The sequence below is a fragment of the Corticium candelabrum genome, chromosome 11 (assembly GCF_963422355.1).
Source record: "Corticium candelabrum chromosome 11, ooCorCand1.1, whole genome shotgun sequence".
In the NCBI taxonomy this organism is placed as follows: domain Eukaryota; kingdom Metazoa; phylum Porifera; class Homoscleromorpha; order Homosclerophorida; family Plakinidae; genus Corticium; species Corticium candelabrum.
This window is the reverse complement of record NC_085095.1, coordinates 8197034-8210325: the sequence shown is the minus strand read 5'-3', so window position 1 is coordinate 8210325 and position 13292 is coordinate 8197034. Positions and strand designations below refer to the sequence as shown.

The following is a 13292-nucleotide window of genomic DNA, read 5'->3' as shown; positions in this document are numbered from 1 at the left end:
CCGCGATCGGTAACGTTTGCATTACCAAATAATCTTCTGTCTACCTTCCATCTCTAATTCAAGTAAGTAAGCAGGCAACAACTTCATAGTACAGTCCAAAATTCTAGAGCAACAACGTGTTTGAAGTAAGTAACTAGACTGTGCCCTTCCACATCTCATGCATACACACGCATAAACGTAGGCACAGACAACTGCATCATGCAGACTTTATCTGATTCTTGCTCTTCAGAACGTAATATACATTGTACAGTCAAATATAATCTGTCACTGCTTTGGCTATATCAGCTTAGTAAAGACAGGATATAAAAATAGCTGATAATGAATCGAAGTATAGTTAACGTTGCGTGCCTCTTACATGCATTAAAATTAGTATTTCTAGGGAATGTCTTCCTCGGAAACGTCTTCCTCAAGATTGTCTTCTTTAGAAGAAGTGGGAGAGACATTGCACTTGTGGGCAGAAGTAGGCCGTGACCTCTGTTGTTCATGTAGCTGTTCCAGCTCTAGAGCCTGCCGTCGATCTTCTTGTGCATAGTACAAACTGCACTGCTGCAACTGCAGAGTCAGCTAACATGAGAAAGACGATACAACACGTAAAAGCATTTCAAGATTGAAAACAGTTGTCTTCATGTATTGATGCATCAATTACACAAGCATCAAGTGACATGAATATGCCTGCTTTTCAAACCTGAACGATTCATATGACGGTAAATCACCTTTGACGAATTGTCAATCCAATAGCTTGCATCTAGAATGCCATGATCACTGTCAGCTTGCTCGTTTACCTCAAGACTAGGCTGTTACAAAAACATTAAGATTTTATATATAAATAGCACCAAGATATGGTCACAGCCACCTGTTCCACAGTCTCCTGTCTACAACACATATGAGTCAGTTGTTGTAAGCAACGCCGCAGAAACAAAATAACTAAGCCTTACTGTTCCAGTCCTCTTCTCAGTACATTTGCATACAGACTTCCAGTGGCAGAGTGACTTGCCTGTCAAACAAATTTTCAAAACAACAGATTCACTAACATTCTGTCAAACTTCTCTACATCATCATATGAGTCCCAATCACAGTTGCCAGAATCAGGAGATGCCATGACTTTAGCTTCAAGTTCTTCTTGTAGCTGTGCAAGTCTTGCTTCTTTGTTCCTAAGCTCCAAACGAAGAACCTGCAATGATTAGTATGTGATTCATACTTCAAGTACATGAAAATTAGCCACAATGCAAACACAATGCAAACAGAAATACACTAAAAATAACCACACAGACAGACAGTGTGTTGGTCAGTTTGAACTTCAAAGATACAAAGCCAACCAAACAGACAGTGTGTTACTGGTCAGCTTCAACTTCAAAGATACAAGTTGTAAACCATATCAGTCCCTTAACCGGTCTATCTGTGAAAATTAACAGATTGCAAATTAAATTAATTTTTTCCTCTTCTACAGCACTTGTCCATGGATGAAGCATGCTGTCAGACAGTCTACTTGAGAATCGCTTTATGTTGAAGCTGTTGTATGTACTGAAAGCAATAATATGCACTATAGCATTCATCACGTGATGAACTAGCTGAATTTCTATTGGTTGAATGCTCACTGCAGTGCAAGGCTGGAATACAACTCAAAGTTATTCACGCATCACAGAATGCAGCATATAACACAGAGTTACAGGGAAGACTGCTTCATTTATGCTTACTATTCAATAATCAATACTCAGTCCTGTTACACAGCAGAGACAAAACCAAATGCACCAACACATACACAAACAGAGATAATCAAATGTGCACACACATTACATATAAGCACACTATATGAACAAACATACACAAGTCCATGCCAGTCACAAAAACTACATCACCTTCACAGCAGCTCGTTCCCTTTCCACATTTGATCGTAACTCAACATTCTCTTTGCTCAACACAGAAAGCTGTCGACTGAGCTTCTCAACTGTTTGAACAGATTTATCAAGCTTCTCTTGGATCTTCTCTATGGTCACAGACCTTACACATGCCTGCTGCTCCGACTGCCTCCTATCAATACACATCGTACTACATTCTACAACCCATAGGTATATGTTAGCACTAATCTCATGTTACAGCCCTAATACCAAAGCAAACTAATTGGCTTGATCACAAATATTTGACTGTGCATTATGCAATTACTGCATGAACACTAATGTTAACCTTGCAGATAAGTGATTTTCAACTTGCTGATACAACCTTTCAATTAGCTCACGTTGTTTGGACAGCTCCTGATCTCGTCTCTAACATAATCAAACACTAATATAGTAGACTGCATCCACAAAATACAAACCACAACACAACACAACCAATGCCTACATCACATGCACACAACATCCACACGTGTGAGCGCACGTGCACGTGCACACACACACACACACACACTTCATACCTCAACATCTTCCTGATAACACTGCTCTGTAAAAGAAAGCATCTATATCAACAGTCACAAACCAGTAGAACAAGTCCACACACCAAAAATATTTTCAACTTTTTCCTTTTCTTTGGAAGCGGTTTCTACTGCTTGCTTCAAATGTCTTAAAACCAAGAAAAGATTACAAATATCACTTCTTATAAAGTAACATGATATCAACCTAATCCAAATATTCAGTGTGGCTGCTACACTTCCATTTCGTGCAGTAGCTCCATTGGGTATGTCCATTACCACATCAGCAACAGCTTGCAACTACAAATGACTAGTAAACTGTTGCCATGTTTATAATTATCAAATATGTCATCACACTTCATCTTGACTGGACTTAAGTCGTTGTTCAAGTGTCCAGTTGTCCTGTTGAAGCTGAGAGACCTATAATACAACACCGACACAACAATGTATTAATAACACGTAGATATAAGAACAAAACTCAAACCTTAAACTGTAAAGATTGTTCTCGTTGCTCAACTTCATTCACTTGTACCTTCATGCTCCTGACTGCCTCTTCTTGTGCTGTTAACTACAGTCACACAAACTATTACGAATATTCAGCAGACATCACAACAGACTAACCTGATCATTCAGTGTTTCGCACTGTTTCTCCGTTGTTGACAAGTTGACTTTCAGCATCAACAACTCTCCATCTTTCTTTGCAATCTACAGTAGTTGCACAATCAGTCAAATTTAGTTGAATCTACCACATCCAAGTGGGTATTACCTCCTTCTTATCAACTACAAGATCACGTCTCGTTCTTTCCAATTCACCAGACAAGAGAGCAAGTTGATCTCTACAATCACCCAGCTGTACAAGAGAATTTCTACACCAACGAAAAACATAAATGTTTTACAAATAAACCTCGGTTTCCTTTGACTCTCGCCAACGTTTTGCAGACAACAATTCAGTAGTAAGTTGATCAACTTTCCTCTGTAACATACTCATATCCTCATTCTCTATCTGACGTTTGCCTTGTAGCTTCGCTGCTTCTGATACAAGATTATCATGCTCCCTGGTCAACTTCATAGAAATAGATAATAAATAAATTAGAATAGTACATACACATTTGAATGGCTGAAACTAAATAGTTTACTGTATTTTCAATCCCTATATATCCACTTCTTTCTATTCATCTTTACATTTCCTTCGCATATTTTGTCAACTACTATTAAACAATTTAATTTGGTTACATCATTTATACTCTGCTACTGTAATATCAAATTTTTGACAGAAACTTAATTTATGTATTTTGCGTAGAACCTCAGAATTACTTATTACAATTAATCACAACCTAATTCTACCCCTTCAGGTAGAGATTGGCTGCTGCCAACAAATCACAAGAACAAACATCAGACAATGTGTTGAAATGTACTTGTAATATAAAGAAAACTAGCATGTATTCTCAAAAATTGGTTACTACAAATTCAGTGACTTACAATGTTTTTGATTGTATGTCTCTTATCGTATATTATTGCCTGTATCTTAGATTCATTACAATTTACTGTTCAATAAAACCAATCTTATTTAAAATTCCATTTTTACAATGTCTACTTCTTGATGCCAGATTACAACTCATCTTTTGCTTTATATTGAGCATTGATTGCACATGGTATTGTGTATTCTCACTACGTCATACTGTATTTGTAGTTTCACATTTGTCACATGACTTAATTTCATTAATTAAACAACATACTCATCTTACTTTATCATAATTGAATTTCAGCTTCTCCATTTCATGTGACAGTTCTAACCTGTGTTGCTCTTCTTGCTCCATCTAATTAATTCACCACAAACAGTTGCTCTAAAGCACGAATACCCTCCAACCCACCCAACCTTATTTTTTATTGTTCCATAGTCATCTTTGACAGCATGCAGCTCGTCCTCCAAACTCCTGTAACGCTCCTTCCACTGCTCACACTGTCAGACAACACATTCATTACATGCTACACTCAACAACTCTCAACGCCATAGACAAAATTCTTTACTCAAAATTTATTAAATTGTTCAAGAAAACAAACTATAGAAAGATTAAACTAATAAAGAAGTACTCAGCATGTCTCTGGCCTCTTAAAAATGCCATTGAAAAGAAAAACTGTCTCTGTCAATGTTCTGGTGGACATCTCCTTGCAAAAGTGTGATCCAAAGAAATAGGTTATGAGCAAGCACTCACTTCCTGCTCCAGTTCTAGCTTGCTTTGCTTTGAAGCCAAAACTTCTGCTTCTAGTCTGTGAATTGAGTCTGTCCGATGTCTCACCTAAACAAAACAAACATGTTACAGTATATTCTCTCGTGTTTCATCTATTTGTTTCAACTAGATACTGCAATGACCATTTCACAAATGTCAATTATTTGTCAGTCACCATCAGTTTTTGTCATAGCTGCTGTTTCAATCACTGCCTCGCTGCCTCCTGTCTGTCTGTCTGTCTGCCTGTCTCCTGTGATTATTAATTAATCGAATGACACAATCATGGCCCTTGAACTGCTCTTCCATACCAATGCAAGGGTTTTCCTGTATGAGCTCTCTAGTCTACATCCTCTTATTCTATGCACATAACTCCCCCTATTTCGTATTTAGCCCACTATTCCCTATAAAGAAAGGCAAACCTAAAACGTGAGAACTAGATTTTGTAAAATTATGTAGCACTGTTGCATTATGTCATTGCAACAGTCCTATGTCAATCATGTGCTTGAGTAGTTGCTCAACTTCAGTTCAACAGGGACTTTAGAGTAAAGATTCAACGACAATCAACATGCAGTACAACAGCAAAGAGAAGCTGCTAAGCCAGATAAACTAAAAAAGCTTAAACACACAAGAGTGACAGCAGATCCTGCTAGGGACTTCCTCAAGTTATCAAACACTAGCTCTCTAGAGCTCAAATTGACACAGAAATAGAGCCTATGCATAATGTAAGCCACTCTACCGGCCTATACACACCAATCTTCACCATACTGTATTGTTTGCAGATTAGAGTCTGCCTATAACATCAGCAACACTGTACAATTAATAGCCAAGTTCATGACCTCAATATATTAAGATGGTGGTGCCTGTTTGCAAACTGTACACCACTAAATCCAAAATGTTTTCATAAGAAATTGTTGTACTTATTTGCATCCTGCTGTCTCTAATCTGTCTCAGCTTGCATGGGATGCAACAAATGTATAGAATCACTGCAATGAAGCATTCGACTTGGTTTTAGAGTGCCAGTGAATACAAACATGAGTATTTGTGTATTGGAGAGTCCTGTCCTTGCCAGCATGCAAGAAAATTACCTCAACCAGTGATTTCTCATATCTCTGTTCCAGTAGACGTGAGCATTCTTCTAGTGTCCCCAGCATTTCATCTTGATGAGCAAGCTATCAAACACAAAGGAGATCAACAAGATCAACTAACTATAAAAACATAACAGTTTGCACCTTGTCCATACAGTCCTGTTGCTGATGTTCAAGTAGTTGCTTGTCTAACATAATGCTGTTGATTTCTGATTGAAACCCAGCATTCTGAAGAATAGCAATAAGCACATAAAAACCATCCTTCTTCAAACCCCTCATTAGAACACATACCTTGCATTCACTCTTCTCCTTTTCTACACGAAGTTGCTCAACTTCTTCATTTAACTGATGAATAACAATCTCTGTATCTGCAATCTACAAAACAAACTATCAAACTGCATGTTTACAACCAACAACATAATGTTATCATTTGCATCAACTTGCTTGTGAAGCTCGGCCCTAATCAAACTGCTGCATATAAAAATACTTTACCAAGCACTAGTAAATTACAAAAAAATTCCATTTATGGTACTATACTTCTTCCAATAACACTGCAGCAGCTATATTAAAGGTGCAGGATTACGCTCAGATATGTGCACAGCATCCCTTTGAGAAGGGTGCATTTTTTCAAACACTCAGTAACCGCAAACACCTAGACGCTCTAATTTGCACTGAAGGCAAAGCCGACTGAAGTCTCTCTATAGCCTGAATTGGAACGATCAAGACGTTGCAGTATGAGGTTGCGTTAGACCGTGACTCTGGTAGCTATTTTCTAGACTCTTTAGATGTAGCTCTCGGAATTTTTCTTCTAAAACCTCAAACTGAGGTTGCTACACTGTAGTTTCGGTAAAATTCGACAAGTACCCTCGTACTCGAGCCAGATCGGAGTTCCTTACGCTCTGCACGTGTCCAGAATGCACACGTCACGTTCCCGTATATGGCATCTGCCGTAGTCACATCCCTCTCAGAGTAACCAAGCACACTCAGTTCACAGTGAGCACCAAAATTTTGTATTGTTTAAAGCTTACACTGCTGCCGTGCCCGTCGATTGACACATAATAGCCAGTTTTGCAGTAGTTTCGTCTAGTGACATTTTCGCATGCACAACATACGAACAGCACTTGAAGGGCTTACTGGCGATCGAAACTGATTTTCTTGCCAGGACACTTGAATATATGTTACGTACAATAGCTACAATGCAAAGCTACCTCACTTGAGATCGGCTCAAGTGTGCATGTCCGACCATGACCCTGCACCTTTAAACTGTGTTGCCCACTGCAACATTTCAAACAAACACAGCAAGCATTCGAAGAAATACAGTCTCAAGCACTCTGTGATAACAAAAATAACTAGAAGACACAAACTGATGAACTAATTCCATAGACAGACAATTAAACTACAAGATATACAAATAAATAAACAAACAAAACAGTAACTAGACCGATAACGTCTATATGATTCCTATTGCTACACCCTAAACTAACAGCATTCAGTGAACAATTTGTAGTTGACATTAAAGTTCTAACAAACAAGACATTTGTATGTTTAGATCTCAACGACAACATACCAAATCTGGGTCACTCAAAACATGAAATTAAATGTATTCCATGTACCAAACACACCTGACGTTGGCTATCTGCTTCCCGTTTCTTGATATCAACCAGCTCTAACTCTATCTTGGACAAGGTCTTCTTGTGGATATTGTACTAAAGTAACAATTACTGTACAACATCATATCTTGTCAATAACAAAAATCTCACTTCATTTTCAGCATTTGTATACTGACTCTTCAGCTGTTCTATAATGTCCTCTCTGTGCTCTACCTGTGTAGTAAAAACAGCAAGTTACTAATGTACATACATGTGCAACAGATCTGAACATGAAAATGCAGACTTCGCCCTGGCAGCGACTATGTTGTTCCTGTAGAACAGACAGCTCAGAACGTAACGTAGCCAGTGTCACTTTATAAAGCTTCAACTACAAGCAATAACCACTACACAAGTTGACAACTTAAAGTCAAACAAACCACTCTACCTCGTCCTCCAGATGACTTCTGTCTGTACTTGTAGACAATTTGTAGGCATCAAGCTGCCTGTTGATATCATCAGCCTGTGAACAAGTACCAACCAAGTTCAACTACAATAACCACAGTACATTGTCAATCAATTAAAACAAACCGTTTGTTTAGCAAAGTCCAAATGCTGTCTTGTTTCTTCAACTTCTTTTGTAAGGTCATTTATCGTAGCCACACGTCTTTTCATCTATACTCCACACAGCAACATAACCGGACTACTTGAACAAATGTAGTACACCAACAACTACCTCAAAGCTAAGTTCCTGCTGTTGCTGCTGGCTTTCATGTAGTTGAAGTTCAAGTTTATGTACCACTTCTTCCTTTTGTGTTACCTGTTTGTGTACATGCATCAACCCCGTTACTTTCAATAAACAGTGAAACACAACATTTGCATGTCTGTACCCCTTCCATTGTCTCTTCCAATTTGCTTTGAAGCAAAGTAATTTCCTGTCTAGAAGTGCTCATGTATGCCTCATACTTCGAGATCTGCCATAATATATGTAATTAGACATACCCTCGCAGAATAATTTGCTTCATGTACATATATCCAGATTTATGACAAAGTCACAAACCTCGTTAGTCAAGAAGTTAGTCTTTGCAACACTCTCAGATTGAGCACGTCCTATTTCATCATGAAAACTGTTCGACTGAAAGAAAGTATACAAATCACACTAAACATCAACATGGGAAGGAACCTCTAACTACTCTAACTTGCAACACAGCATTCTGTTGCATCTCCTCCAGTTCTTCCTTCAACTGTTCAACAGTCTGTGATGTAGTCTCCAACTAAAACATTAAGTACATATTACACAGTCCACTGCCACCTTTCCACAAAAATATTAAATAGAAACAGTCTATGTTCACAGCCCTTCCGACTGCAAGCTAGGAGGGCAGTTCAAGCATCAAGTATATATTCTTACAAGTGTTTCAACTGCCCCCTTTTGCTTCTCAAGACACTCTACATCGGACTGCCTTGACCTCAACTAATCCCACAACAAATACAATGGCTATTCACACATGTATACAATGACATATTACAAACCTGCTCTTCCAAATACTTCGTTTGTTTGTGCATTTCTTGTAATTCTGTTTGAAGCTTCTCAGTAGCTTGGTTCTTACTCTCCACCTACATAAAAGCAAGAACAGAATACATACACATGCCACTATTATCAGGTAGCTATAGATATAGTCACAACAACCAGTCGATAACTTGATCTGCAATTAAATTGTTTGCACCTGTTTAAGAAGTTCATCTTGCCTTTCCTTTGCATGTCTTTGCTCTTCTTCATAATGCCTGACAGCAGCAGCGTGTGAAGTAGTCAACTATACAACAAATGACTTTGTAACATTTCAATTTATCAAAATCTCTAAAAGCAATCATAATGAGTCCCTGTTGTGAGTAAATACCAGGATACATTATGTCATAGTGAGTACAAGAAGATTCAGCTATTTAAACTATTCTACCATGTCTGCCAAGATAGCGGTGCTTAGTAGAACAGCTCATGTCATACGCTTTGCCCCAGCTAGTTGTCACAATGCCACAGATGTTGCAATTCAATTACCAATCAAACATATACACTGTTATACAGTATAACTTTCTACATCGACTACCAAACGTTATAGTTGCCGAGTATCATAGAAACATGGAAGCAACAAAGCTCAAATGACAGTAATCCCAGCCATTCAATACATACATGGCTACATACACAGAAATCATATATGAAGACTCCTTATCACCATAGTATTAGTAAAGAAGCTAAACTCTTTGATGACTCAATTACATCCAACAACAGATTTCCACTTATTAATTACTGTTGATCTTTATATGTCAACATTGACACCAACCTCATTGATCGATTTCTCACATCTCTCCTTTGTCTGCTGAAGATGATCATTCAAATCCTGCACTTTTTTCTCTCGATTAGAAAGCTACCATACAGCAAACATTGAAACATTAATCACAATTCACATGTCAGCCAAACAAAGCAACCTTTGTTTGCACAGCATCCAACTCAGCTTCTAACTTTCCCACTTTGTATCTACAGCAGCAGGCAAAAATGATATTGTTAAATTTAAAGTAACTATAAGTCAGTAAGAAATAATCACATACCTTGGACTGGTGAGATTCGTAAGAGCACCAATGACTGCATCTTGACTGACCATTCGAAAAGTGACTGTGGACAGCTACATGCAGTAACATAACATCATGTTTCAAAGGCCATCCAGTAGAGCCTACACACTTACTTGTTCTCTGTTTAGAGGTTCATTAGAATTTAACAGCTTAAGAAACAAATTCATGTCATGCTCCCAATTAACTGATTCACGGTTCCATTTCTCTGCATCAGCATGTGCAGCTTCTCCATCTTCTGTCCGACCCTACAATTTGCCAAGATAAAAGCAATGTAAAAGTTTAGTTGAGACAAAGACCTAAATAATGTAAAGCAGAAATACACCTGAATTGTCATTTTCAGTTCATTCAACTCTTCTGTCAAACTCTGTACTTTTCGTTTCGTCAGTGAATGTTGTCCACGTTCCTATTACAGCAAACAAATTGTACAAATCAAACAAGTAGCCACCACAGGTCTCAACAATAAATAACGTCATACACTATCTAGCGGATTCTACTATTGCCCCATTCATGGTTACAAATCCAGCCAAGCCAAGCCAGTCCCACAGCAAACCACCAACCCAGCCCCATGATAAACAACCAAGCCAGCCCCATGGCAAACAACCAAGCCAGCCTCCACTCACACACACCTCATAGAAACACACACATAACCTCGACCTTGATCATAAGTCATGTGGTAACAAGCAGCTCACAGTCTCTTTTTGAAATACACGTAGTGTCAAGCAGGAAACAGTGCAACAAAAGCAGCTGTGTTTGCCTCATAAAGCACAGGGAAATACCATTTCATGTTCGATCATACCAGAATGCTATATAAACATAGGCAGCCTTTACCGCAGACTGGCTTAGCAAAATTGTGGGGATAACCCAGCATAGCTTGGCACGCTTGGCATAGCTCAGTCTACATTCACACTGTGAAAAATAAACCAAGCCAACCCAGGCTAGTATGCACTGAACCAGTTACTAGAACTAGTGTAACAATGCATTATATATAAGACACTAACCTGGTTAAGCTCTTTATCAAGTGTGTCTCTGGTACGACTCAGTTGTTGTTGTAGCTCACGATATTGGTCATCCTTCAAAACCAGCTAGAATGTAACAGCCGAAATGAATGAGATACAAAACAAGATTTGCTTACATGAAATCAGTACATCTAGTCAACAACAACAACAACAACAACAACAGCATATACGTAGGTCATGCATATAGTCTCTACCAACTTCAGCCAATCTTGACAAAAACATACATACATACATACATACATACAAACAGACAGACAGACAGACAGACATAGAAAGACAGACAGATACTAGACAAAGACAGGCAGACAGACTTTAGTTTCCCATTTCAATATAGAATATAGATTGCACTACTGGTTGTGCATGTTTTCCTGTAGGTTTAGACCTTATCGTTTATAGTTTACGTATTAGTCGTGAACTCCTACACTATGTGATTTAGCAGCGATGTATCTCAGTTTCATGTTGAAAAATAATTAATGTATTGACAGGCAGACACAGACAAACAGACAGACAGACATACTTTCTCCCAAGCTGTAAATGTAACAATCGCAAAAATTAAAGCATATCTTAAACAACATTAACAACAACTACTGAAATGTCTGAAGTCTTAGCTATTCTCCTAATGAACATAGTGAGTGCTGAATATCTGCATAAAAAATCAGACAGACGGACACGCCACTCAACTTCAACACACACTGCACGGATGTTCTTGTAAAAATCTAGTCCGATATGTGCACAATAGCATGTAACATCTCAAAAAACCAGTTTTGAACAGTTGTTTCCTTTACTTACTTTGCATGTTGTGTTTATAGTAAATAGACTTGGAATTTGGTTGATATCATATATCAAACTCCAATTTCGAACTTTTTATACTCTCAAGTATAGTTTTTGAAATAACAGACACAAACAATAAACTGACATAGCAACCCACTAAACACAGAAAACAGAATGCCAAATAGACCAGATAAAAAATAACATAAGAGCATCTCATCAACAGAAACAAGAGGAGACAAATAGAAACAAGAGGAGACAAATAACAGACAGACAGGCCGGTATGGATGCATGCACCACTGCAACAAGGTATTTGTGATCCCAAGGAGAGCATATAAGTTTGCATGACATTTCAGAAGAATCAACATGTTCCTGCCAATTCAAATAGGAAGCCTTTGGGCTTTGTGTACGCAAAGCATACTTCCAGTCTAGCTGTACTACATTTTAGCATCATCACCTGACTTCTTTTCCTCACCTCTTCTAACGCTTGCCTGTGCCTCTCTTCGAGGCTCCACAACTTGTTTTGCAGCTCATCTCTCATTTTATCCGTTTCAAGTTCCAACGTGCTCAAACGTTGCTGCTGGTTTCTAACAACAGACTCACGTTCCTGTAATACAAACACAATAAGTTGACGCCTACATTCACGCGAGATACACAAATACAGAGGCGTACGTCGACTAGAGCTGACGTCTGATCTAGACGTTCTTGGTAGTCTCTCTCAACATCACTCACGAGATTGTACAGCTTTCCGCTCGGTCTGTAAAGCGCTCCGATAGCTGAATGAATTCTCGTAATTTGTTCCTAAAAACGCAAACAATACAGCCACCACACGCGGCGGAAACGGCTCGACGAGAACAACCGATCTACAATATAAAACAAAACCTTCAGGATCTACACATTTAGAGAACAATTGAAGCATAGATCTTGCAATCGAATATTTTAGTCAACTGGTCAACAAGTTCAAGACCGTAGAGCGTACGTACAGCTCCGTTTCAAGCCATCCGATGGCTAGCGCTGCTCGCGTGCCGCTTTTCAACCGCAGGTACTAACACTCAAACACATTCTATCTTCGAAAAATTGCCTTCAAATAACCGCAAATACGTCTCTTATCATTTTTGAACGTCGAAAACTACGTCAGCGTTTGCTCAATTTTATGTAGCGCTATCTCTTCCTCAACACCACGTCTTCACCTTCTCACCTAATTGTAAGTCAGTCTTACGACACAGGAACGAACCGCACCTACTCTAGTAATATTTCAAGCGCTCTTGTGTGCTTACCTTCTGCTGTTCACTCTGTTGCGTCAACGTTTCGCGGTGCAGGAGCGATGTCTGAAGTTTCCGTCGTCGCAAAGATTCAAATTTTTCGAGCAAGTCTTCTTCTTCTGACTCACCGCTAGTTAGAGGTGATATCGACTCAACGTCTGAATCCGACATGACAAGTGTGAACAGTAAAACACGAAATTAAAAACGACGTCAACTAACGGTTGACAACATGTAGCAAAGAATGGGTAAATTAAATACGGGACCTTCGTGTCCACTGTGATAATTTGCGCACGTGCGGGGTTGGATATCAATGGACTGCGGCTG

At 38.7% G+C, this 13292-nt stretch overlaps 1 protein-coding gene across 4 annotated transcripts; it reads right to left on the bottom strand.

Moving 5' to 3' along the window:
- Nucleotides 1-196: 196 nt before the first annotated feature.
- On the bottom strand, nt 197-13223 carry LOC134186633 (myosin-11-like). 4 transcript variants are annotated; one of them, XM_062654631.1, is made up of 42 exons: nt 12984-13223; nt 12379-12507; nt 12182-12313; nt 10921-11004; nt 10245-10325; nt 10036-10167; nt 9902-9975; nt 9782-9830; nt 9637-9720; nt 9028-9114; nt 8834-8917; nt 8712-8774; nt 8503-8577; nt 8364-8438; nt 8194-8277; nt 8040-8123; nt 7895-7978; nt 7752-7826; nt 7611-7694; nt 7478-7540; nt 7340-7423; nt 6009-6092; nt 5862-5945; nt 5718-5801; nt 4618-4701; nt 4281-4364; nt 4150-4221; nt 3309-3467; nt 3171-3254; nt 3026-3109; nt 2889-2972; nt 2762-2824; nt 2613-2704; nt 2494-2555; nt 2411-2436; nt 2182-2261; nt 1857-2028; nt 1052-1171; nt 936-994; nt 854-872; nt 714-794; nt 197-564 (listed from the first exon to the last, which is right to left on the bottom strand). In XM_062654631.1, the coding sequence occupies exons 1-42, from the start codon at nt 13137-13139 to the stop codon at nt 376-378; spliced, it is 3729 nt and encodes a 1242-aa protein (XP_062510615.1). In that variant the 5' UTR covers nt 13140-13223; the 3' UTR covers nt 197-375. The 4 variants fall into 4 exon arrangements, with proteins under 4 accessions (XP_062510615.1, XP_062510616.1, XP_062510617.1 ...); XM_062654632.1 differs by having other exon boundaries at nt 197-552; XM_062654633.1 differs by having other exon boundaries at nt 3309-3459; nt 4199-4221.
- Between the last annotated feature and the right edge of the window lie 69 nt (nt 13224-13292).